At 46.0% G+C, this 25,928-nt stretch overlaps 5 protein-coding genes and 1 pseudogene across 6 annotated transcripts; 3 read left to right on the top strand and 3 right to left on the bottom strand.

Annotated features, from left to right (window-relative positions):
- Positions 1–1,113: 1,113 nt before the first annotated feature.
- Positions 1,114–3,660, bottom strand: LOC112349651 (annotated as a pseudogene).
- Positions 3,661–3,734: 74 nt separating this feature from the next.
- LOC9634790 (disulfide-bond oxidoreductase YfcG) lies at positions 3,735–4,806 on the top strand. The gene is made up of 4 exons (XM_002979509.2): positions 3,735–3,816; positions 3,876–4,017; positions 4,078–4,232; positions 4,404–4,806. Exons 1-4 carry the CDS (start codon positions 3,772–3,774, stop codon positions 4,707–4,709), a joined length of 648 nt encoding a protein of 215 aa, XP_002979555.1. The 5' UTR covers positions 3,735–3,771; the 3' UTR covers positions 4,710–4,806.
- Positions 4,807–14,267: 9,461 nt separating this feature from the next.
- LOC9634789 (pentatricopeptide repeat-containing protein At4g02750) lies at positions 14,268–16,549 on the bottom strand. Its single transcript, XM_024684433.1, has 2 exons — positions 16,512–16,549; positions 14,268–16,458 (listed from the first exon to the last, which is right to left on the bottom strand). Exon 2 carries the CDS (start codon positions 16,296–16,298, stop codon positions 14,328–14,330), a length of 1,971 nt encoding a protein of 656 aa, XP_024540201.1. The 5' UTR covers positions 16,299–16,458; positions 16,512–16,549; the 3' UTR covers positions 14,268–14,327.
- Positions 16,550–16,597: 48 nt separating this feature from the next.
- Positions 16,598–17,290, top strand: LOC9634788 (mitochondrial pyruvate carrier 1). Its single transcript, XM_002979507.2, has 4 exons — positions 16,598–16,789; positions 16,861–16,915; positions 16,978–17,110; positions 17,182–17,290. Exons 1-4 carry the CDS (start codon positions 16,667–16,669, stop codon positions 17,243–17,245), a joined length of 375 nt encoding a protein of 124 aa, XP_002979553.2. The 5' UTR covers positions 16,598–16,666; the 3' UTR covers positions 17,246–17,290.
- Positions 17,291–17,367: 77 nt separating this feature from the next.
- On the top strand, positions 17,368–19,871 carry LOC9634454 (calcium-dependent protein kinase 1). 2 transcript variants are annotated; one of them, XM_002979506.2, is made up of 8 exons: positions 17,371–18,332; positions 18,493–18,636; positions 18,699–18,851; positions 18,909–19,024; positions 19,079–19,246; positions 19,309–19,436; positions 19,491–19,590; positions 19,644–19,871. In XM_002979506.2, exons 1-8 carry the CDS (start codon positions 17,591–17,593, stop codon positions 19,770–19,772), a joined length of 1,680 nt encoding a protein of 559 aa, XP_002979552.1. In that variant the 5' UTR covers positions 17,371–17,590; the 3' UTR covers positions 19,773–19,871. The 2 variants fall into 2 exon arrangements, with proteins under 2 accessions (XP_024540200.1, XP_002979552.1); XM_024684432.1 differs by having other exon boundaries at positions 17,368–18,332; positions 19,309–19,590.
- Positions 19,778–21,136, bottom strand: LOC9634787 (general transcription factor IIF subunit 2). Its single transcript, XM_002979398.2, has 6 exons — positions 20,891–21,136; positions 20,713–20,809; positions 20,456–20,586; positions 20,327–20,398; positions 20,104–20,262; positions 19,778–20,038 (listed from the first exon to the last, which is right to left on the bottom strand). Exons 1-6 carry the CDS (start codon positions 21,107–21,109, stop codon positions 19,904–19,906), a joined length of 813 nt encoding a protein of 270 aa, XP_002979444.1. The 5' UTR covers positions 21,110–21,136; the 3' UTR covers positions 19,778–19,903.
- Positions 21,137–25,928: the final 4,792 nt, after the last annotated feature.

The following is a 25,928-nucleotide window of genomic DNA, read 5'->3' as shown; positions in this document are numbered from 1 at the left end:
CTCCACATGCTAAACACATTAGTTATCAAGAAGGCGTTTGAAAAGGCTCTTGCCAAGGCGAGAGCGGAGCAACTTGCCAGGGATTGCAAATTCATCCAGGTTACTGATCGATTTTGCGTTTAGGTGAGATCTGAGGTTTCAAGCTTCACTGCCACCTGGATGCACATGGATTGTCCAGGAAGATTCATTAAGGTTTTTGTATGGAAAATGGTGGCGAAAAGGTTGTTCTCTTGTATATAAACCCTCTGACTCTCAAGGATTTTCAGGGAAATGGGTGCCGTCTTGGAAATCCGGAAGATGTTCTTTGTGTTCCTGTTGGAGCTGATGAAGTTGTTGGCGATCGTGTCAGTGTTTCTCTTGCAAATGTTGGGGAAAGGAGCCCGGACTGCATGGAATTTCTTCATGAAACTGTTCTTGATGATCGTGTTGGTGTTTCTCTTGCAATATTTTGGGAAAGAGGCCCTGATTGCATCGTTTTCCTTGATGAAACTCTTATACAAGATCCTGATGTGATAATGATTTAAATCCTATAATAAAAAGTCCTAGAGCAATTCTGCATATTCAAGGGAGTAAGTTATATGTTGGCTCGCCATGTCCAGATGTGGTCGAGGATCCATCATAAATGTCAACTCACTCTATTCAGTGTTTCATTGTCTTTTTAACTTCTGATGCGGAAATGTTTAAGCTGTCTGGTTGCTGGAGAAGCTCCTCTAGCACTCGGATCAAGCTCCATTGAAACACCTCTGCAACTTTCAAGCGGATATGACCCTGCAGCTCCGGCATACTGATTCCCAGCCTGGAGATACGCGATGACGGGATCCTCGGAATTTCGCATTTGTCCTGTCTCTCGCTGTTGGGCATGGTGGTTATGGGGAATTTTTATGGATACATAGACTACCGCCAACGTCTTGGTTGCTCTTGACCACCTTAAGCTCCCACTGCCACTGGCTTACATGAAACTTCTAGTGGAGTTTGCACGGGACAAGGACGCAGCATGGAGCGTGATCGAGCAAGAATGGGAGATCAAGCTTGGCAGACAGGAAGATCATCGTCCAGAGAGGTCTGGAAATCATCTCCAGGTGAGCAGGTGCTCATCGCAGGAGCTGCATCGCATTGCGATTCTTCAGTTTGAATTTAAGTTTTGCCAAAAAGAAAACTTGTGTAACTATTTTTGACTAATAAAAATATACTACGAAATTCTACACTATCATTAGACCTTTATTTATTTTTCTGGAGAGAATCTCTTGGACTCTTGCAGCTTTCCCTCGCTCTCCTAGGACGCTGTAAACATTAGAAAGCAGCACATGAGGCCCAGCTTCGTCACATCCCGGCATCTCAATTATCAAATCACCAATGCTCGAGGCTCTAGTGAGATCGCCATGTATGCAACAGGCATTCAAGAGTGCCGTCCAGCTGCTAGAATCCGGCAAAAACGGCATGCACTTGATCAACTCCTGCGCAGATTCCAGCTTCCCAGATCGGCCCAGCAGATCGATCAAGCACCCAAAATGCTCGCAGATTGGATCAATCATGAAGTCCACTTGCATCGAGAGAAAGTAGCCTCGAGCGGCCTCCACAAGCCCCGCGTGGCTGCAAGCTGATATGGCGGCCACAAACGTCACGGCATCCGGTACGAAACCCTGCTGCTGCATGAGCCCAAAGCACGTCAAGGCTGACATGTTATGCCCATTCTGGGCATATGCCGTTATCATGGCGCTCCAGGATACCATGCTCTTTGTGGGCATGCCATGAAAGATCCTGGTAGCCTCGGATATGTTGCCACATTTTCCGTAGACGTTCACAAGCCCAGTGGCGACGCTCACGTCGGAGACTAATCCACTCTCGAGGATCATCGCGTGGAGAGCTCTCGTCTCTCGCAGCGATGAAATCCCTAAGAGGGCTTCCAGTGCACCAACAAAGGTGAAGTTATTCGCATGAAAGCCATCCAAGTTGAGAGTTCTGTAAAGCAGCCATGCGTCGCTGTAGTGGCCATTTTGGGCAAATGCGAGAATCATCGTGTCATGACAAGATGCAAGAGACAACATCCCGGTCTGGCATTGTCGAAAGCATCTTCTCGGCGTCATCTATGAGCCCGTTTTGGACGTTCATGGTTATCATCAGGTTGAAAGAGACTGTATTTTTTTCCTTCATTTGTGAGAACATCCTCTTGGCTGCCTCAAGATGCCCGTTTTGAGTATACGCATAGAGCATAGAGTTGCATAGCATGACATCGTGTTGATCCACATTGTCAAACACAAGTTTGGCGCTGTCCAGATTCTGGCACCTCGCAAACATTGCCACTAATGCGGTAGCAATCGCAACTTGGTGTGTAAACTCCATTTCCTCGACAATTGAGAGGACCATTCTTCCCAGATCGGTGTTTCCGATGTTAGAACAGGCATCAATGACCGCAAGAAGTGTCACTCGGTTTGGACGAAGTCCCTCGACATCCATTCTCATCAGCAGCTTGATGGAATTCTCTCCACGCCCGTTTTGGGCATTTGCAAAGATGATGGTGTTCCAAGATATCAGATTCGGCAGCGGCATTCGATGGAACAAGTCCGTGGCTTCCTCCAAATCCCCTCTCTGGCCAAACGCCGCAATCAGCGTGTTCCACGTAGAAGCGTTCTGCATGGGCATACAATCAAACATTACTCTTGCGTTATAGAGCTGTCCACCCTGCACAAAAGCCGCCAGCATCGCATTCCACGTAACATCGTTTCGTTGAGACGCCCGGTCGAATATTTCTCTCGCTTCGTCAAGATGCCCATTCTGGGCATATGCTGCAACCATTGTCGTCCACGACACGACATTCCTTTGCGGCATTTTGTCAAAGATCTCAGTGGCTTTCTCGACCCGACCAAACTTCCCGTACATGCTAACGCAGGCAGTGGCCACGGAGACATGCGCCATGAGGCCCAAATCAACGACATCATCATGGAGCTGTCGCCCCGTCACCTGGCAGCCGACAGTGGAACAGCAATTTATGCTGCTGATGAATGTGATGTTGTCGGGCTGAAGGCCCTCCAAATCCATGTTTCTGAGCATCTCAAGAGCCTCGTAACAATACCCAGCTTGGGCATATGCTGTGATCATCGCGTTCCATGAAATCCTATCCTTTTCGGGAATTTCATCGAAGATTTCTTTCGCTAGCGAGACTTCCCCGGTGGATGCATAAGAGGAAATCATTGCAGTCCACGACACATCTGTTCTTCCAGGCATCAGATCAAAGAGATTCCTTGCGTCGTAAAGATGCCGGTTTTGGGCAAGTGCGCCAAGCATGATGTTGTACGAGAAAACGTTCCTGGGACGAATTCTCGCGAAGAGACTCCTTGCTTCGTCCAATCCACCGCAAGCGCCAAACATCCTCACGACTAGATTGTTGATGACCAGCTCTGAGTTGTATCGATCGCGTAGGATCAAGGCATGGATCTGCCGTGCCGCGGCGAGGCATCTGGCGGCGCTGCATTGAGCTAGGAGCGAGCTGTAGAGGGTGAAATCTCCTCGGACCTCGCGGCTCTCGAGCTGGTCGAGGGATTTTTGGAGCTGGGTCTTTGCGAGATCTGGCACCGATTGATCCTTGGAAGAGAGATGGATCCCGAGAGAAGGAAATCGTTGCTGCGGGTTTCGCTTCTTCTTCGAGCCAAGAACAAGGATCATTCAAAGGTTCCGTTGAAACTTTGACTCTAACACGTGGCAGTTTGACTGTGAGATGTGGACTAAAAATCAAGGATTTAAGATGAACCCTAGCGGAAGAACAACACCGCGACTATGGCGATCCAGCTCTACAGCCTTGCCACTCCAAATGGCATTAAGGTATTGATCACAGCCAAGGATTTTCTCTTGTTTGATCGGAGTTTGATCTAAACGATCAGGTGAGCATTGCGCTCGAAGAAATGGGGCTTGACTACGAGCCGCACACAATTAACATCCGAAACAACGAGCAGTTCCATCCGGACTTCGTTGCCATCAATCCCAACTCCAAAATCCCCGCAATCGTCGATCCAAATGGCCCAGGTTTGCTGCTCTTTTGATCGCTTGTCTTTTCGATCTTTCTAATTTGGATTCGCTATCCAGATGGAAAACCCATGAATGTCTTCGAGAGTGGAGCGATTCTTCTCTATCTGGCGGAGAAGACGGGCAAGTTCATCTCGCAAGATCCCAGGCTCAAGTGGGAGACAATCCAGTGGGTCTTCTTCCAAATGGCAGGCGTTGGCCCAATGGCCGGCCAGGTTAGAGAAACTTGTGAATTCCTAGATTTCATGGATCATCGTTGTGTTCTTCGTTGATGCATGGGTTTTGTTCTTGGATCTTGGTGTTCTTGGTGTTATTGCCTTGTTTATCTTGTTTGGGATTTTGTTCTTCATGTTCTTGAGCTCTCATTTGTTTCTTTCTTTCGTTAGTTTGGGCACTTCTACGTCTATGCCAAGGATAAGTGCGATCATCCATACCCCCTGGAGCGTTACTCCACCGAGGTGAAGCGCCTGATGGGAGTGCTGGAGAAGCGGCTTGATGGGCGAGAGTTTTTGATAGATGGCGGCTACTCCATCGCGGACATGGCCACTTTCCCATGGATCTACTGTATCGAGGTTTATTACAAGGGGGCGGAGGTTATAGGCCTCGAGAACTTCCCAAACGTCATGGCTTGGAAGGAGCGTTGCATGGAACGCCCGGCCACTGCCAAAGGTATGAAAGTGTGTAAGTTCTAAGTAGTGTGTAAAATATAACTAGAATAATTTAAAGGTGTTCTATGATAAGAATTTAATGACCCAAACCTAAAAGGAAATATAAGAAATCTCAAGCTAAGATCTATATGCTGTTCAAGCTAAGATTTTATCTATCTATATGCTGTTTTGATAGTCTTGTGGTGCCCAACTGGAAGCATGAGACTAATGGATCCAAAAATGCAAGTTGAATTATCATTTTTGCATCAGTGGTGTCCTTGTTGTTGTGGTGATTCTGCTCACTGGCCTTGCCTTCTTCTTTTTTGTGGCCATTCAAGGTCTCTGATTATGGTTGCCTTATACATGTATTTGCCATCACAACTCCATGCATTTCAGGTAATTGGCGAGGGATGAGGTTGTCTCCTTGATTTCGAGGATTATATGTGTTTCCTGTCCTAGTTGATGTCTGGGGCAAGATTTGCACTTTGAGCCCTTACTTTTTACTGCTCACACCCTATTTAGCATGGAGCTCCACTGCATCAAGGATCCCACATTACAAAATAAAGCTGGCTGCCCATAAACAAATGCGAAAAAGAAAAATAAAGTCTAATGGTATTTTGCTTCACACAAAGTAACCCATTTAGCTAAGAGACACAAAAAGGCAAATTACACCTAAAAAATCTATGCAATTTCCCTCTAGTCCCAGCTAAAGTGGTTGCCATTCAAATGTTCTAGCACAATTAAATCTAGTGATCTATCTATAGTGCAAAGAGCTTGCAAACCAAATTGATCAAGACCTTTCAACTTGTCTCAGTTTTCAAATAAGATGATCAGACATAAAGCCCTAGACTCGTGTCCTGTCACATTTTTCTATTTCCCCACATGTCCAATAACAGTTTCAGATTCTCATTAGCAGATTTCTTTTAAAAATAAATAAATAAATATATATATATATATATATATATGAAAATTAAATATAAAATATTAATAGATATTTCTAAACTATTCATAAGCTCTATAGGATTGGCTTGCTCGATGTCATGCCAAACCTCATAAACTTGTGGTCCAACTTGCTGCAACACCCGATACGGTCCTTTCCACTGTGCAAGGAGCCCCTTAAATAAACCATGTACCGTAAGATGGGAAAAATAGACTATCCACTTTATACTCTGTTGGTGGACGATGATAAGAGTTATACCGCCATTGTTGTCCCACTTGTATGCGGCCTAAGTGTTTGGTAAATTCTGCTCGGACAAGTGGAAGAATGCTCATCAAATACTGATCCCCATGATTTAGCATCCACAACTCGTGGCAATTGCGAAGGTAAACCCAGCTCCGTTGGTAATATTGGATCATGACCATATAGGAGTTTATATGGTGAAGCACCAACAGAACTCTGCACCCCTGTGATATATGCATACCGAAGAGACGGCAAATAATCATCCCAATCCGAATGCTGAAAGTTCACATACTTCATAATCATCCCCTTGAATGTTTGAACGAGCCGTTTCACCAAACCGTCTGATTATGGATGATAATCACTCGTGAAAGTGTGGCGTATCCCCAACCGAGACATCAAGACATGAAATGCCTTAGCCATAAATGCGGGACTATTATCCGAAAGAATTCGCTCTGGACAAGAATGCTGAAACACCACTCGATTGAGGAGGAAGTATCCAACAGCAGTTGCAGAGGTGCTAGCAAGAGCACCAACTTCCACCCAACGAGTCAAGTAGTCAGAAGCAATAATAACATACTCATTGCCAGCAGTTGATTGTGGAAAATGTCCCATAAGATCAAACGTCACCAACTCAAATGGACGGGAAACTGCAATTGACTCCAACCGTCCTTCTGCAGCCTGAGGGGGAATATTACGAGTTTAGCACCAAACGCAGCTACGCACATACCAGATAATATCATGTCGCATCTCCGGCCAATAGAAAGACCTGCACAACTTCTCGGTTATACGACAATGTCCCATATGCCCATCTAGAATAGGAGAATCATGGTAGGCATGGAGAAATCGTGGAATAAAGATAGAAGGCACCACCAGCCATAAATGATTATCAGGATTTGTCCACATAAAATAAAGAAAGCCATCTTCAAGGCGATATTGAGAATGTAAATGCCGGAAAGGCAAGTCATTAGCAAGTGATGCAGGATTCTCAAACCCATTTCGAAGCCTTTGAATCCATGGCTCAATCTTTTGAACCTCGCGAGCCTCATCAAGAGAAGGTAGATCTTGCTCTGCACCTTGTGGACACTGAATGTCAAGTACAGCAACCGCCGATAACACAGAATCCTGGTCTAGAAAATCCACAGAGGCTAGAACAACAAGCTCATCAGAAACATGAGAAGAGAATGGAGAAGGAAAAGGAGATTGAGAAAGAGCATCAGCATCAGTCATAGAACTCCCAGGGCGATGAACAACATCAAAATTATATATCTGAAGCTTCAAAGCCCATTGAGCAGTACGACTAACCAAGTTCTTCCACTTCAATAATGAAGTAACAACAGCATGATCACCTTCAAGTAACATTCGAGAACCATGTAGATATGCATGAAGTTTCTCAAAACCCCAAACTGCTGCTAAACGCTCCTTCTCTATCATGGAGTAGTTCATTTCCGTTGGTTGTAATGTACGGTTTATATACGCAATGGGATGGCATTGACCAGGCACACTCGAGCTCCCTTGCATCAACACACCTCCAAGACCAATGTTAGAAGCATCGACGCGCAACATAAAAGGTCGAGTGTAGTCAGGATATGCCAAAACCAGAGGAGTCGTCAACAGGTTTTTGAGATCCCCAAACACCCGCTCACAATCCAGAGACTAGATGAAAGATGATGTTGATGACTTCAGCAATGCTCGCAATGGTGCAGTGCAATTAGAAAAATGATCCACAAAACGACCGAGATATTTCACCTTGCCCAAGAAGTGCTGCACATCATTCACACACTTCGGAGTAGGGAACTTTAGAATAGCCACAAGTTTGTCAAGATCAACTTGCAAACCCTCACAAGAAATATGGTATCCAAGATAAGTTGTATCCTTAGACCCAAACACGCACTTCGACTGCTTCAATTTTAAACCAACGTCGCGTAGCCAATCCAACACTTTACAAACATCACAAACGTGCTCCTCCCACATCCCCTCCGAGTGAATCAAGACATCATCAATGAAGTCAGCAGTCACCTCCGGCATATTGCAAAAAACCTCGTCCATCATCCACTGGAAAGTTGCTGGAGCATTGTTCAAACCAAACGGCATACTAAGAACTTGTATAAACCAAATGGTGTACGAAAAGCAGTCTTAGGAATATCTTCTTCGGCCATCGGTACTTGCCAGTACCCAAAAACAAGATCTAGCTTGGTGAACCAACGACTTCGGCCCAGACGATCTAAGACATCAGCAGTGTGAGGAAGAGGGTACACATCTAGGATCGTCACTTCGTTTAATGGACGATACTCGATGCAGAAACGAATACTCCCATCAAGCTTCGTCACAAGATGAGGTTCACATGCTCAATGACTCTGTGACTTCTGAATAACACCCTTCTCCAACATCTCCTTGGCATTTGCACGTAAAATCTAGATTTCCTTGGGTGACCGACGACGAACAAGAACCTTGATTGGACGAGCATCCCCGGTTGGAATTGGATGACATGTGGCAATCTTGGCTCCAGACGAGAGGTCAAATTCAAAGAGATCAGAATACTCCTTCATGAGCTGGTCCACCATTGCAACACAACGATCGTCGAAGGGATCGGAAATGAGAAGAGCAGAACAAGATGGAAACATAAGAGGAAATAATGGGGGAACAAAAGTAATGGAAGCGGATGTAGAAATAGAGGGACAAAAAGGTACAGAAGTGAGAGGAATGAATAAAACATAAGGAAGTATGAGACAAAGGGGAGAAGCTTCAAAATCACACTTGGCATGATTACGCTACAACCAATCCATACCAAGAATGAGGTCAAAAGTTTGACTCGGCACCATGTGCAATGATTGCAACTCAAGCTCGAGATCGCCCACATGCACAACCAGGTCCACCATGCATGTGTACGGCCGTTGCCATAAAAACTGGTTTGAAAACTAGTTCTGCCGCAGGACGCAAGTGTAAACGGCAACGTGTGGCAACAGGTTGAGCAATAGAAGATAAACTCGAACCTGTATCAACCAAAACGGAGAAAATAATAGGAGACCTCTTATTATAAAAACAAGCTTGGAAAGTAAACATTGGATGAACTGGTGCCGAGTGAACCCCTTGATGATACTCCCGAAAGAAAGATGGAGGGGTCACTGACTTATTCGCGCAAGGTCCCTCCGTTACTCGCACGACTCCTCGTTTCTCAAATGTATCTCGGTGTCCAAACCATCCACTGCAGCAGCGCCAACAGGATGTTGCTGACACCAAGGTCGCCACCTAGGAAATGGAGGTCGCTAATCCGGAAACCGCCGACAACTCCGATAAGTATGACCAACTTCATCACACGCCCAACAGTGAACATCACAGCCATGATCTCGTCCTCGACCTTATCCTTGGACGTGAGCAGCAGCAGCATCAACCTTCATTGGAACAGGACCATCACCCATAGGAAGGGGAGCTGAAGGACAGGCAGCGAGAAGTGGAAGATGCGACGTCTCATAACGTTGTGCCAAGCGAAGAGCGTCGTCAAGGGTGGCGGGAGCAAGTGCATGCACAAGTTCAACAAGATCTTGACAAAGTGTTGGCCACAACATTCCTAGCTTGATCCGTTCCGACATATTTGGCTCCGCACGAAGCAAAAGACTTCGGAAACAAACGCCAAATTGCATCACCGACTCAGACGGCCCTTGGCGAAGACGATGCAATTGTTGGAAGGCATCATCACAGCCGTCAGCATATCCGAAGGCGCGTTTGAAGATGTCTAGAAGAACACTCCAATCCCCACGAGTGGCCGTGCTCAGACCATTGTACCATTGCAATGCCATCCCTTGGAGACACGTGGGAAACTCACGCAAACATCGAGCATCATCCCAAGAATGATATGTGGCAATCACTGTGAAGTGATCGAACCAATGGTACACATCATCCCCAAGATTCCCGCAAAAAAACTCCGGCCGAACGCGAGGATTAGCACCAAGAGCAGGAGGAGTTGTACCACGTGCTGTGAACGCTGCCATCAACTGAGTTTGGTTGTTCAATTGCAAGCGCATAGCATCAAGCAATTGTACCAACTACTGCTCCAGAGTCAAAGGAGGAGATTGCTGATCTACCATAAAGACGGACGAAGAAAGAGCAAAAGAAGAGAAATGACAAAAAGTTAGAAGAAAATGGTAGATCTAGACAATGCAAAAAGTTAAATCTAAACCAAAATCCCAAATCTAAGCACTCCTCAGGGACAATCAAAGGTGCCCCTCACCTCCACTAATGTGAGTGTTTAGAATATGGAAAGGGAATACAGAAATGTGCATATCAATTAACCCAAAAATCCTAGTTTATATACAGGATCGAGTGGTCCAGATTGAAACCAATCCGACGGCTACCAAAATCCCATTACAGTAATATTAGTATACGGCATTGTAGCTGTACACTTGGCCCTCACACCTTTAAATTGATGGAAATTTAGTTTTATATAATGAAAAGAAAAAGGTAGTGTGGTCCATTAATAAATATTGTAAGCATTCATATTGTTTACAAATTACATATTTAACTATACAAGATGATTGTGATATTGTTACATACAATGAAAGGGTACCAAATTATCCTTGGTGGGATTCAAAAATTTATAAACATCCATATTGTATAAATAATTTATAGATTTATTTTAAATTTATAATAATAATAATGATTATGATAGGATTTATTAATATTTAATTTTAAGCTTATAGGGAAGAGACTAATAGGGAAAAAGGGAAAAATAATCTTAGTATCCCTATTGCCAAATCTTATTACCCATTCCTTATATGAGAACCTTAATTGATTATACTATAACTTGTATTCATGCCTCACCTAAAATAAGCAACTTCAAAACTAGTATTGAGGTCAATTAAACATCCTTAGTTGGAATAGGATGATATATTACATTTTTTATGTAATATAAAAAATTGAAATTAAAAAGGTTAATATACTCCTTTCTGAGCTAATTAACAATGATGAACTAGAAGAGTTTATCTACATTAAAAAATGATAAGAAATAGAGTTAAAATAAACATGATAGAGTGAGTCTAGGGCATGATGAGGTTATAAATTGTAATGTATATAATTATAGGATGAGGTTTGGATATACTATCATTGTTGATGTTTAAAACTTTAGGGGATAAATGAGGATAAAATAACCACTAATAGCTTTCTTATTAAATAATTACCCTTTTTCTAGTTAGCTTAAAAGGAAAAAAATATAATGCACTAGAATTTGCTAATTTACTTTGTTTATTCGACCATATTTATTTTAACTTTAATTAAGTTTCATTACCAAAGTTCACATACCTTGCTTTTTAAAAGAAGAACCCTAATGGCACTTTATTCATTTTAAAGGAAAAGCCCTAAAGGCACTTTATTTCTTTTAACATAAGGATTCATTATTTTAAAGGAAAAACCATAAAGGCGCTTTCCTTACATTTGGCGCGCGACCGCAATGGTGCTCCACACCGCGGTGATGCTCTTCCTCGTCCACGTGCCTAGGGCGATTCCTCTGGGCCGCGGCGACACCGATTCTTTCACGCCATTCCTTCCCTAGGACGTGTTGCGCTCGGATCCGCTGACAATGCTTGCTTCGATGCTCCTCCAGCGGGCACAAGGAGATCACGGCATTCCCTCTGCGGCGATCTCCACCCTAGCTCCTGTCCGGATTGGAGATCTAGAGCCGGAATCGCGTGCGACGGGGCGTGTTCTTCATGGATTTCTGGCCGCGGACGCGCTCATGATCGACGGCAGCGTCACGGACGATATGGGCGCGATCACGGCGATGGTCTCGGGGTTTCCGGCGATTCAGGGCTGGATCCCAGGTCCTACTGGTCCATCGCGCTTGACAATCCCGCGAACGTCGAGGTGCTCTCTTTCCTTGGCGAGGATTTCCTCCATGGACTTCAAGGTATGAGCCCCGCGAGGATCAGGATGGAAGGGAACAAGCTCTTCAAAGACGAGAGCTTTGAGGCTGCTGCTCAAGCCTATGGCTAGTGGCGCCGGCCAGGACGATCGCCAGAATCGGGTTCTAGCTCTGTTTGCGTCAACGCTGCCAGTGCCGCTCTTGAAATGGATCCCAGCCTTCTCAAGAGTGTGTATCGCGAGGCGTTGGCTTTGCTCAAGCTCCATCTCTACGACTGGTCGTGCCAGCTCTTGGGAGATTTCGGGCAGATCAATTCATCGACCAGCTATTCGAGAAGTCCCAGAAACTTGCCAGGCAAAGCCGGGACAGCAGCAGCGTTGCTCAGGAGATTTCCAACTCTTTTCGCCCTTGGAGCGATTCCAACAGCGAGATCAAAGCGCCAGAGCTTGCCGATTACGCTGGCCCGGTGGAGGTGAAGATGTGTGAAGACAAGAGCACGAGGCGTGGCCGCGGGCTGTTTGCGACGAGAAAGATCAACCGAGGCGAGGTCGTGCTCGTGAGCAACGCGATCATCTTCGAGCAGGGTGAAAACAAGTCGGCTTGCGACCGAGACGCTGCTGCTCGGCTGCTTGAGATGGCCATGAAATCTTCACGGGTATACAAGCAGCTTCTCAGCCTCGTTTGCGAGGTGGCGGGCGACGAGCGAGAAGTCCCCGGCATGGAAACCTTCCGGCTGACCTGGAAAACTCCCGAGGATTGGCCGATTGACAGCAGCGGCAGAGAAGCACTAGAAGGCATTGAAGTGAAGCGAACCTTTGAGATCGTCACCAAGGCATCCTACCATCCGAGCTCCTCGCGCGGCTTCGTCTACCTGGATCCTGCGGAGCTTCATCAACCATTCCTGCGTTCCAAACGTCTGCAAAACGGATCTTGGAAAGGTGACCTGGTACGTCGCGGCCCGAGATATCGAAGCTGGAGAAGAGCTCGTTCTCTGCTGGCCATCCTTACAGGCGCAAGAGGCTGGGTTTCGCGTGCGACTGCAAGAAGTGCTACCTGGCGACGCTGCTGGACAAGGATCTCGCGGAGGTGAACGGCTACTACAGGGACTTCGCCGAGGCAAACTTCGAGTTCTGGCTCAAGGGGGAGGCCAACCAGATCGAGATGGTGAAGACGCTGGAGACAGTTCTCGCGAGCAGGCTCAAGGACGAGGAGGAGCGACAGTGCTTGCGAGCGATTCACTGGTCGCTCTACTCCTATTACCAGAGGCTGCAGAGTGGGGAGGCGATGGTGGTGCCTGGCGTCCCGGCGGCGGAGGTGGTGATGGAGGCCATGGAAAGGTTCAAGACGGCCAGCGACGCAAATCTGGCATACTTGATTTCTCTGGCGGAGTTTGCACGGGACAAGGACGCGGCAAGGAGCGTGATGTGGCATAGCAAGCTTGGGAGACAGGAGGATCATCGCATCGTCGAGGCTTTTGTCGAGAGAGGTCTGGAGATTCTAGGAGCTTGGGGGTGGGCTTGAGTTTCCCGTTTCTTCTTTTTCTTGATATGTTTTGCTTGATATGTTCGTGTGTGTGCGTCTGTTAGCTCGTGTTTTGTCATTGTCTTAGTGAGTCCTTTTTCACTTTCTTTTCATTTTTGTGTTTGTGTGCTTTTGTCGAGAGATGTCTAACGTTTACTTACAGGCAGAGAAAGTCTTCCAAGCATGTAAGCAAATATTTCTCTTTCGGTTCTTAGAGAACTCTCCTTTCTTTTTTTTTGTCTCAGGTGCTTGATCCGCCGCCACCTTTCTGATACACTCCATGAAGTGGAAGTGTATGTAGAAGGTCAAACGCAGTGTCGTTCTCTTGGAGAAGAATCGCCCCGAGCTCGACTCTATCGCCGGCCGCAACGCCAACAGAATGGCCGTGTCTGCGCTCCGACGTCGGCCGGTTGCCCATTGTTCCTTCCGTGGAACTCGCCTGTAGGCGTTGAAAGCTATCTTAGAGAAGCAGTAGTGGTGAGCTCCTCCGCGACCTGAGGTACTCCGTGAGGATTTCATCAATGGCTTCCATCGAGAGCTCGAAGATGTTTGAGATCTTATGGGCGAGAGCTTGGCGGCGATGATCCTGGATGCGTCCGCAACTTGCTGACTTTGCTGCCTCGAGTCCGGGATGGTGCTGTTCGGCAGCGCGCTCCAGACTTCGCCACCTATTAGTGTTCTCATCGATCGGCTGCTGGTTTTTGCAGTGCAGGAGTTAGAAAGATCTTTGGAGGATTCAAGCTCGACAACATCCAATCGGCTTGTTCGGGACCTCACGTTGACGATGCGGGCGATGGGCGCATGAGCGAGATCAAACTCTCGGTTAGCTTTCGAACTGCGAGGTAGTTCGTGTCATTCACGGCTTCGGAGTTCCCAAGTTTGTAATAACTCCCAAGCCATGCACCCAAGCATAGATGTTGAGGTCATTTGCCCAATATGTCAAAACTGTAAAATTAATTAATGCTTATTCTTGGCCAGGTTCAGTCTCATCTTGCACATAGGTGAAATGCAGTTTTTTAGAATATTCTCTTCTTTTTGCTTAATAGGAGTATTAATTTTTAATAATTATAGAGACATCATTTAAATAAATTAATACAAAGTAATTATACTCTTACCAGTAATCGTTGCAGGAGCAAACACCATCCTCAAAGTGATGGAACCGGTTGCAATCCCTCACCACAATCCTTCTGCCGCAAATCCTCGAGATAAACTTGATGGCGGTGTGGCAGTCCGAGCACACTCTCAAGTTCTTCACCACTCGCAGCTCCGTCCCCGGCCGAGTGGTGACGAGCCCCAGCCCAATCGCCAGCTTCTCGCTGTGGTACGTGAGCAAATTCTCCTTCTCCTCCTCCTCCAGATCGTAGCTCACAAGCCTCGTGTCACGAACGCAGCCAGCTTCCACCATCTTCCTCTGGATTTGCATCAGCTCGTAGAGGATGTCCCGGTGTCTGGGATGCGAGACTTCACCAGCTTTGAATTCGTGAACTCGATCGTGGACTTCGATATAGCTGCACCCGGCTTGCTTCTTGATCCCACGCTCCTCCATTGCCTTCCTCACGATTCTCATCTCGTTCACCCGCTTGGCCTCTGCGTAGATGCTGGAGAGCAGTGCGTAAGGAGCTGAAGTATCCGGATCAGTGGCAAGGAAAGACTTTCCTACCCGAGCTCCTCGCTTGAGATCACCTTGCATCTTGCAAGCGGCCAGCAGCGTCAGCCAGGCAGATCCGTGAGGCTCGTAAGGCATCGTCTCGACGAGTTCTTCAGCGGCACCCAGTCGACCGGAGCGGCAGAGAAGATCCACCAGGCAGACGTAGTGATCCAGTCCTGGAACCAGGGCGTAGTCTCCAACCATGTCTACCAGATGGCCCCTGGCATCGCGAAGAAGTCCAGCGTGAGCACACACTGAGAGAATGCTTACGAAAGTTAGCTCGTCGGGAGTTTGGCCGTCGAGGTTCATCGCCAGGAACGTCTCCAGCGCCTCGGCTCCGTGACCATTGTGAGCGAACGCCGAGATCATGATCGACCACGAGACCGCGTCCCTCTGGAGCATCTCCTGGAAAGCCGAGCTCGACTCCTCAACGCTGCCGCATCGCCCAAACATGTTGACGATCCCGTTCTGCAAGACAACGTCCCACTTTAGAGCGCTATTCATGATGCTCGAGTGGAGAACTCGGCCTTCTCGCAGCGCAGAGAGCTTACCGCACGCGTCGACAACGCTCATGAAAGTAAATCTCGTCGGCTTGTAGCCCTCCACGTCCATCTTCTTGAAGAGCTCCATGGAAGTCCTGTGCTGGTTGCTCTGCGCGTAAGCTCCCACAAGAGTGCTCCACGAGACATCGTCCCGGTCTCTCATCCTGTCGAAGATGGCCTGGACCTGGTGTGGATCGCCGCTTTGGCAGTAGGCTGCCATCAAGACGTTCCAAGTCACGGTGCTCGGCCGTGGAGCGACGTCAAAGAGCTTCTGTGCCTCGTCGAGAAAGCCATTGTGAGCGTAGACCGAGATCATCGTCGTCCAAGTCACGGTGTTCCTCTGGATGGCGCTACTGTTAAAAATCTCTCGGGACTTTGCCACCATACGGCACTTGCCAAAGAAGTTGATGAGCGCCGTCGCCACGGCCGTGTCGGTCTCGCAGTCGTGTTCCAGCACCTCTTCGTGGATCGCCGAGCCCTCTGGCAGAGCTCCCAGATTCCCAGCCGCGTCTAGAGCGCTCACAAAGGTCACCTTGTTCGGCTGGAACCCCTGGAGATCCATGGCCTTGAAGAGCTTGAGTGCCTCTTTGGAGAAGGCGTTCTGTGCATACCCGGCGATCATCGAGTTCCAGGAGACGGTGTTCTTCTCTGGAATCGTGTCGAAGAGCTTCCTGGATTCATAGAGGTCGCCGTGCTGAGCGTAGGCCGCGATCATAGAGTTCCAAGACACCACATTCGTCTCTGGCACTCGCTGGAACACCGATGCGGCCTCAAGCAAATGCCCGTTTTGGGCGTATGCCGCGATCATCACGTTCCCGGAGAAGACATTGCGGCTGTCGATGCGATCGAACGCCTTCTTGGCCCGATCGACGTCGCCGCAGCTGCCATACATGGTGATCAGGGTATTTCCCAGGAATGTGTAGCCATCGAACCTCCTCCTCGCAATCTCCTCGTGGAGGAGCTGCCCGAGATCCAGAGCCCTGGCGCTCGCGCATTGCCGGAGGAGCGATGCGTAGGTCTCGAGATCTGGCTTGCTGCTGGGATCGTCGCCGCTGTTCTTGCAAAGATTGAGAATCGTCGCCTTGAGCAAGCCTGGATCGCCTACCTTGTCGGAAAGCTTGAGAATCTCTGCTGTCCTGCTTGGAATCCTCCACAGCGAAGCGCTCAATCCCGCGAGCTCCACCGCGGGCATGAATGGCACCACATTAGGGTTTATAGCCTAGATAGCGCTATTCTCTCCTTTCTAGCCATAGATCAATCATGGCGGCCGCGAAGACCACCGGGAGATTCTCCGCGCAGCTCAAGAAGATCTGGAACAGCGAGGTCGGCCCCAAGACGACGCATTTCTGGGGTCCCATCGCGAATTGGGGCTTCGTCGCGGCTGTGAGTGGATTTCTTCTCCTAGATTCTCGAGGTTTTTGGGGAATTGCTTCTCAGAGATTGCGCAATCGCAGGGCCTGGCCGATCTAAGCAAGCCGCCGGAGCTCATGTCTGGAAACATGACCTGCGGTGAGTGGATTTCGATGGATTATCTTTGCTTTCGATCGATCTCGAGAGGGAATTTCTTGCAGCGATGTGCATCTACTCGGCATTGTTCATGCGATTCTCCATGGCGATCAAGCCCAAGAACTACTTGCTCTTTGGCTGCCACGCCGCCAATGAGACCGTCCAGCTCTATCATCTCTCGAGAATCTACAAGTACCAGTTAAGCTCTCTCTCTCTCTCTCTCGATTCTCTCGCTCGCGATCTCCTCTCTCACACTGTGTTCTTCCCAGCTCCTCGCGAAAGGAGGAAGAAGAGGCAGCCAAAAGCGTGGAAGAAGAAAAGGTCGTTCGTTAGCGTTAAACATGATTTGGTCATAATCACGGATTATTCCTTTAAAAATGTTTTAGGGTTTTTAGGGCCACGTCATCTACTAGGTTTTACCACGTCACGCATGTCATAGCGTGCTAGGAAAAACGCGTTCTCCACGATTGGGGCGAGAATACGCTCGTCGCGAAGGAATAGAAATGGTCATTCACGATAAGTCCGAGAGGAGGAGGAGATCGAGCTGCCGCCGGACAAGATCCACGCTCAACACCGCGTAATCCTTCTCTCGAGCGCGCCAGGTGAGCGAATCGATCCAATCCAGCTCTAGCGCCGCGCGCTCGAGCAATCGATCGATCGTTATCAGGTCAGGGGAGAATGGGGAATTGCCTGGGACACGGATCCAGGGAAAATATCCACCATCACAGGCGCGATGACAAGAACAACGCCTACGATTTCCCTCCCAAGGCCAACAATGCCGCCACTGTCACGGCCGCCCCGGCGCAGCCATCGCCGCCCTCCAACAAGAACAATCGCGAGCAGCCGACGACCTCTCCGCTGCCACAGCCCAAGCCGAGCAGCCGTCACGCGCCGACGATCCACTCCATCACCGCCAATGTGCTGGGAAAGCCGCTCGAGGACGTGAGAGCCATGTACGTCCTGGGCCGGGAGCTCGGGCGTGGCCAGTTTGGGGTCACACACCTCTGCACGGACAGGGCCTCCGGGAAGACTTACGCTTGCAAGACCATCGCCAAGAGGAAGCTTATCTCCAAGGCCGATGTGGAGGACGTGAAGAGGGAGGTCCAGATCATGCACCACCTTAGAGGCAACGAGAACATCGTGGAGCTTCGAGGGTCGTACGAGGACAAGCACTCGGTCCACTTGGTGATGGAGCTTTGCGAGGGTGGAGAGCTTTTCGACCGGATCATCGCCAGGGGACACTACAGCGAGAGAGCTGCCGCTGCGCTGTGCCGGACGATCGTGAGGGTGGTGTATATATGCCACTCGCTCGGGGTGATGCACCGGGATCTCAAGCCCGAGAACTTTCTCCTGGCGGACAAGAGCGAGAGTGCTCCTCTCAAGGCTACGGATTTTGGACTCTCGGTGTTCTTCAAGCATGGTAAGTGCTGCATTTTTCTCTTTCGATTGCTGGCGATGCGTCTTTGTCTTGTTTTGTTTGTTTTTCTTTCTGGCACTGTCATTCGCTTCGGTTTTGCTTGTTTTGCTGTTTGTTTTCGTGTTGCTTTTGGAGTCTTTGGCTTGAAGTTTTGGTTTTCTAGGTGACAAGTTCACGGATCTGGTTGGAAGCGCTTACTACGTAGCTCCGGAAGTTCTTCGCCGCAACTACGGACCCGAGGCCGACGTGTGGAGCGCTGGAGTGATCTTGTACATTCTTTTGTCCGGAGTACCACCGTTCTGGGCAGGTGAGTGTTCGATGCAGTAATTAATGTCTGAGACTCGGCTGAATTTGCCTATCCAATGGCAGAAAGTGAGCAGGGAATTTTCGATGCTGTCCTTCGCGGCCAAGTGGACTTTGTAAGTGATCCATGGCCGTCGATTTCGTCATCGGCCAAGGATTTGGTGAAGAAAATGTTGACGCAAGATGTGAAGAAAAGGGTCACTGCGGCAGAAGTTCTCAGTAAGTTTGATTATATCGACCCTTGGATGTTTCTTAACTGACTTTGGATATTTCCAGGCCATCCTTGGGTGAGAGAAGATGGTGATGCTCCAGATGCACCACTTGATAATGCGGTATTGTCGAGGATGAAGCAGTTCACCGCAATGAACAAGCTAAAGAAACTGGCGCTCAAGGTAACTTGGCATATTTTTATTGCTCACTTTCGATACTCACACAACTCAAACCAGGTCATTGCAGCAAGCCTCTCGGAAGAAGAGATCACAGGACTCAAGGAAATGTTTAGCAGCATGGACACAGACGGCAGTGGCACCATTACATTCGATGAGCTCAAAGTTGGTCTTGAAAGGCTGGGATCCAACCTCAGGGATGCGGAAATCCGCCAGATCATGAACGCTGTAAGCTATAACACTCTCGTTTCTCTTCAGACCATTCTTACATTTGTCTTTCCTGTTTCAAGGCCGATGTCGATGGAAACGGGACGATTGACTATCTCGAATTCATCACAGCCACAATGCAGATGAACAAGATGCAAAAGGAAGATCACTTATATTCCGCGTTTCAATTCTTTGACAACGACAATAGCGGGTACGCGCTTTCTTTCCTTAAGCTTTTCATGGATGACCGGCTTCTTCGTGACAGCTACATCACGATGGAGGAGCTGGAAGAAGCTCTAGTTAAATACGGTATGGGCGACCATGAAACAATGAAGGAAATTCTTAAAGAAGTGGACACAGACAACGTAAGCATTTACTCTTACAGAGATCTAAATCTGATGCCTGGCCTGCTTAACAGGATGGAAAGATTAACTACGACGAGTTTGTAGCCATGATGACTAAAGGAGCTGCGCCAAGCAGCGAGCAACAAAACAATAGAAGAAAAGGCCAGGAACTTCCCGTGGGAGCTCCAAGGCACAGGAAATAAGTACCTGTGGGAAAAACTTGGGTTCGCTTTTATTTTCTTTTTGCCTTGAGCTTTGGATTTTTGCTAATCAAAATAAGTCGCAGAGAGAAATTACAGTCATCGTACTTGTTACGATCGATCGATCGATCGATTCAAGGTGCTGCTGCGTCGGCAGGCTTTTCCTCTACTGGATTCTTCCTATACTCGGGTTTGAGCTCGTAAGTCCCTTGGTTGGTTCCCCTCTTGTTGTAAGTGCAGAGATCGTTGAGAATCTCCTTCAGGAAGGCCTGAGAAAGAAGAGCTCGTGAAAACGATATCACAGTAACGAAGAGAAGAGTTTGCTTTTACGTACCACAGGCTGGTCGGTTCTCTGGACGAGCTGCTTCAAAGCCCAGTTGGCCTGTTGCTCGAAGAGCTTGAAGACATGGTCTTCCAATTCGCCCCTCTCTCTCCTCGTTCTCTTGCCGTCATTGTTCTTGGCATTGACAGGCGCTTTTCTCTTGGCAGCATCCTTCAAAATAAAAAGTAAAGAGATTGATTTTTGGATAACTTCTCATAGTTTGTGGGTGGATTACCTTGGATGACTGCAACATAATCGTCGGTGGAAGAGCTGGTCTCATCAGGTTTCCACGATCGTCTTTCAAGACCTGGATGGATCAAAGAAACACTGTATTGTATCAGTCTCCACTGCGAGCTTCACTTACCTGTATCGTTCTCGTTTTCATGTTAAACTTTCGATCCCTCTCTCGGCAGAGCTGCCTGTACTCCTCGCGAGCTTTGCTGTTTGGTTTGATATCAAACTTTCGCTCGACTTTACCCTCCACGGCAAGCCTCCCTGCCATGGCAGAAAGAAGAAAAACACGGCGTCAATCAACTCCTTCTCTGCAGATAATAAAACGCAATGCATTCTAATGCACACGAAGGAACGATCAAACAAAACTAAGAGAGAAAATCCGCGCACCCTGTGTGTCGGAAAAGATGTGCGTTGGCACGACATCTTTCTGGAGATTGAGGCTATAAGCTTTGATGTCATCTGGCCCCGAAAGTTCCATTGTGAACTTCAAACAGCAAAGAAGAGAAAAAATTTCAGCAGGGAGAGCAAATTCTCTACGCCGAGCCTACAGGAGCGCAGCGCTCACCTCTAGTGCGGCCTCCGGGTCTGGATTGAGAGGATCGAATGTGCAAGTGACTTTGGCGAGCGTCGGATCCGCTGGCCCCGCGCCAGCGGCAACGCTCTTGCCGCTGGAATCTTGCGCGTTCCACGCGGTGGCAACGATCGCTGGGAGCTTGAGCAGCCATACCTGACCCTCGGCCTGCGCGACATCGAGCGGGACGCTCCCATCGTCTGCTCCAGACATCTCTCCTTCCTTTTATGCCCTAATATGTTTTATGCTAATAAAAAATTAGATTAAACTCTTTTGTAGGTGATAAACGTAGATGCCAAAGTTTAAGTATTTGTCAAGACTCCTCTTCAAAACCCATCTCGGAAATTTAGTGACTTTTAAGAACTGCTTTATTAGCTTTGTGGCTTCTTGAATAATGGCAACAATCACTATAACAGTATATATGCTTTTGCAACTTATTGTATTATTACACCTCTAGAAAAGTACCATGAAATGTTTTTTGAAATGGTAAAAAAAGAAATTGAAATACATGAATATTATGAGTAAGAAAGGTTGCTTACAACTTTGTGTATGAGGCATTGAGATCATCTATCAATACTTCGGATAATCAACTTAATTTACATGAAGATATAGAAAATCATTTATAGAATCTATATATGAAAGATATAATCTTTCTTGCTAGCCAGATACATCACTAGGCTGGGTGACCTCCCAAGAAGTCCAAACTTAGGAGCTTACATTTGGTATTAGAGCGGTCTCAGGTCCGACTCTGTTGGTTGGCTAAGGGAATCACACCACATGTTGATTGATATCTAGCTGGTCTAGTTTGTTGGGCTCGACCCGAGGGGTAGGGTGTCAAGAGAGCGGGGCTCTCAGGAGAGCTGCGGCTCTCAACTTTCATTCACGAGAGTGTGTATTTACAGGGAAGCGTGGTGGATTGTAACCAACCAAAGAGAACGATTCGAGAGATGATCCATGGAGTTTAAATATAGAGGGAAAGGGCTCATGAATAAGAGTGCACCTTCTTTTCCAATTGGTTAAGGGTCTTGGGATATTTAGGGTTAAGTGTCCTTATGTTTGAATAGTACTGGGCTGGGTGACCTCTCGGGAAGTTCAAACTCAGAAGCTTATAGCATGCCTTTATCAATAAATAAATACGCATGCTTTTATCAATAAATAAATATACATGAAGTCCAAACTTAGGAGTTTACAGCATGCCTTTATCAATAAATAAATATACATATAACATTCTTATTAAATGGTGCAATCTAACTAATCCTACATATATCACATCATATCTACTAAAAACGTCTCTATGTATGCAACTAGAGTCAAAGGCTGACAAAAAATCATTGAGATAGTTCCTTTGATACCAAATGTAACATACATGAATTTAGAACCAAGCTCCAAGTTTATTGCGCTACAAAACTGTTAAGAGATGGCTTAGAGCATTGAGTGAGATTCTTTAAAATAGTCTACTGTTAGAATATTCTAGGGGCGTGAGGAGATGTTGTGGTGAAGAGGTATATTCCCCTGTTTATATAAAGAGTATGCATTGGGACCTCAAGTTTCTGAAGTAAAGTTGGGAATTGATGACAAAAAACGCCAAGTGTTGTCATGATTGGAATTGCCATAACCTAGTCGATAATATTGCTTGTGTGACCACTTGACATCAAAGGAGACCCTTTGGCTACTTGCAAGCAGTGAGAACTAGAGGGGAAATGACATCTAAAGCTGGTGTTAATGTGGTGTTCAACTCCTCTATTGTTATCTATGCCTTCCTTTGAGCTCTTATAGCCACCTTTGCTATGAACTTTTTTGCCACATGAATCATATTCATTAGGAATTTGCTGCAATCATTTGTTGGTGGTGCTTCAATGGCACACTAATGGAGCATCTGATGGTACTTTATAAAGGTGTCTAGGGCCATGTTGTCTGAAAATGGTTGGTGTTGGACTTTTTGTTCACGTGGCACCTATCTTTGCAAGTGCAACTCTAGATATAGTCACTAACAATGAGTTGTGTTGTGTGACTAAACCTTGCACTCCTCACACCAACATGATTGTTGTTGAGGGTGGTTCTATGCAGCTATCTTCAGTGCTTAGAGCTCCTCCATGAGCTTGCTCTATTGCTCCTGCTGCCACTGAAGGATCAACTTGTACTCCTTGAACTTGGCCAAGGCAGACTCAACTGTGGTGGGCATCTTCTTGGTGACTGGCTGTAGTGTTGTGACATGAGAAAAGGCATATGGACAAGCTGCTAAGGGTCCCTAAATAAACCCCTCAATGAATGAAACACCAAGCTTGTGAAACATCTTCAACTCAATCTCTAAGTGTGTAGGCGTCATGACATTGCTAGTGGTGGTGTTTGGTGACCTTCTTCTAGATGGAGCTTGGGATTGAGGCCTTGTACAAAGGTTGACACTCCGATGGACTCCTCCTATGTTGCTCTCTTGTTGAGGTAGATATTCCAAAATGCCTTGAATCGTGTTGTATAGTTAAAGACAAATTCATTCATGCCTTGTTGAAACTAGAATAAGTCCTGGACAAGCTGCTGCATGGAAACCTTCTAAAAGAACATACTCCTGAATGTCTAGAGGAGAGTGTCAAAGTCCCACATCTCCTCAACCTCCAGCACAAGTACTCATCATCGTGCATATCTATGTATTGATTGAGTGAACACTTCATGTTTAGTCACATCATCCATGATTTGATTGTTGGCATAATAAGAAAAGAATGTTATAAGGTGATTCTATCCCTGGCTTGAAGAAGGGGAGCTTGAGACCATGCTGTAGTACATAATAGTAATTTTGGAAGTTTGACATAAGTTGAATACACCACCATTTCAATCTTTTTTGAGCTCTTCTAATAAATCTGCTCATGAGTTGGGAGGGTTTGCATGTGAAATTTGAGTCAGTTTGGAGTGATTTGGAGCAATTTTTCTCTTATGCTGTTTATTTTGAGCATGGGGAAAGGTTTTTTTGCTTTTCACCATTTCTTAGGAGGACATATTTTATTTTTTTCTACATGGAGCTATAAAGGAGGTGGAAAACTTTTTTCCAAGCCCAAGAACATGATTTTAAGAGTTTTATGCTTTGAGATTTGATGTGTTTATCTCTTAAGGTAAGTATTTGCTATGATTGAGAGAATTGAGTGAATTTCTTCAAGTTTTTTTTTTTTTTTGTGAATATTACTTCTAGAAAAAGTTTTTAAATAGTCTTGGTCTTTATTGGCATCTAGTTTCATAAATTTTCATGCTCTAAATCAAGAGTTTAAGAATATTTTCTACCAAGATGTTTTCTTACTTGGGTTGTGAGAAAGGATTTCATTCTTGTTTTAAGAGTTCTTGATGCTAAACCATGTATTTTGACAAGGACTACAAGCCCATGATTCCCATTTGTTGAATTAATTCCCCAATGAGCCGCAAAAAGAAGAAAATTGACTTATATTGTCCAAAAATAAAGGAAACTCAAGAAGTCTTTAGTGTCTGAGCACAACACTTAGTAACAGACCCTCATTTTGTTAAGAGGGAAGCCTTTCAATGGTGGGGAGAACACTCTCTCACCTGAAATCTTGCTAAAAAAATCTCTCTTATATGAACGTCCTGCTCTAAAAATGGGGAAGAAAGGGAATATACCTTTGCATTCCAACATCTAATCATGCCCCTAAAATATTTTAACCATAGAATATTTTAAGGAATCTCACTCAAAGCTTTAAGCTATCTCCTAACAAGTGACCACAAAGGAATGCATTAGCTCCATTGCATGTGAAAACCCACAGCCAAAGTGTTTGATGAAGACTCCAAGGTGATGCTCTATGTTGGCTATTGCTGCGAGGAGAAAAGACCAAAGAAAATCAAAGAAAAGAGAAAGAGAAGAAAAATAATATGGAGTTTTGGTGTCAAAGGGAAACCACGTGGGAAAACTTGATAAAAGAACTAAATACTAAAACAAGAAGAGACAAAGTGGAGAAGAGAAAAGTGAAAATAAAATTAAAAAAAAAACAAAGGAAAAATAGAAAAGAGAAGATGAAAACATGAAATTAAGTATGAGAACCACTTACCTAGATTTCAACTTATAGCTTCCACACCTTTGAAAAGTGCCTCAAACATAGCCCATATATTCTCAAAATTTTAAAGGATTGAAATGATGGAAGTAAATGTGTTGCCTAAATATGGTAACTATGAGAATGATAGAACACAACAGCCTAACAGATAAATGATGGAAAATAGTGATGGCCAATTTATATGGAGTGATAGTGGAGAGGATTTGGCAACCTATGAATATGGTCAAAGTGGTTGGTAGCATATGTGCTTGTTGCGGAACAAGAAAAGGTTTGTAGTCTTTGTGGGCATCTATTGAGATCACTATATTTTGCTACTATAGGAATGTGGGATTGGGTAAAATGTCTGCCCATAGTAATGCCTAGTGTTCTATGTGCATTAGATTTAACTGACTCTCAAAAATTAGTTGTTAAGTGTCCTAGATTTACCTATACTCATTGCATCGAGATAGTTTGCATCATATCTTGAGTTTGGTAGACACATGTGGATGGAGAGAGGTAATATGACCCCCATGATCAGAAAAGTGAAGAAATATGAACTAGACAACTGTAATGAGTGATAAATAGTGATGTAATAAGTAGAGAGATGAAGAGATTGTGATAGTGAGTAATAGAGAGTGATGTTGATGATAGTGGGAGTGAAATCAAGTAAAGAAAACCTAAGAACCTTGAGTAGTAAATCATGAAATGGATGAGCTTCCAGACGAGAGGAGTTGATACAGCCTCAAGATGAAAGTCTAGACTTATGCTTGCTCCACCTCAAGTGCACCATCTAAAATAAAGCAAAAAAAGTGAAAGAAAGTAGTATAAAGTTTTTAAAACTCTACTTTATAAGAGCTATGAAAATTAATTTAGTCCAACCCTCAACTAATTTAGAAATTTAATTTGGGTATAAGTGTAGTACATGTGATTATGGGATAAAATTTGGATATACTGTCATCATGGATCTTTGGAACCTTTAATGATAAATAAATGGGGATAAAATAGCCACT

Source organism: Selaginella moellendorffii, unplaced genomic scaffold (genome assembly GCF_000143415.4).
Source record: "Selaginella moellendorffii unplaced genomic scaffold, v1.0 SELMOscaffold_41, whole genome shotgun sequence".
Taxonomy (NCBI): domain Eukaryota; kingdom Viridiplantae; phylum Streptophyta; class Lycopodiopsida; order Selaginellales; family Selaginellaceae; genus Selaginella; species Selaginella moellendorffii.
This window is presented reverse-complemented; position numbering and strand designations above follow the sequence as displayed.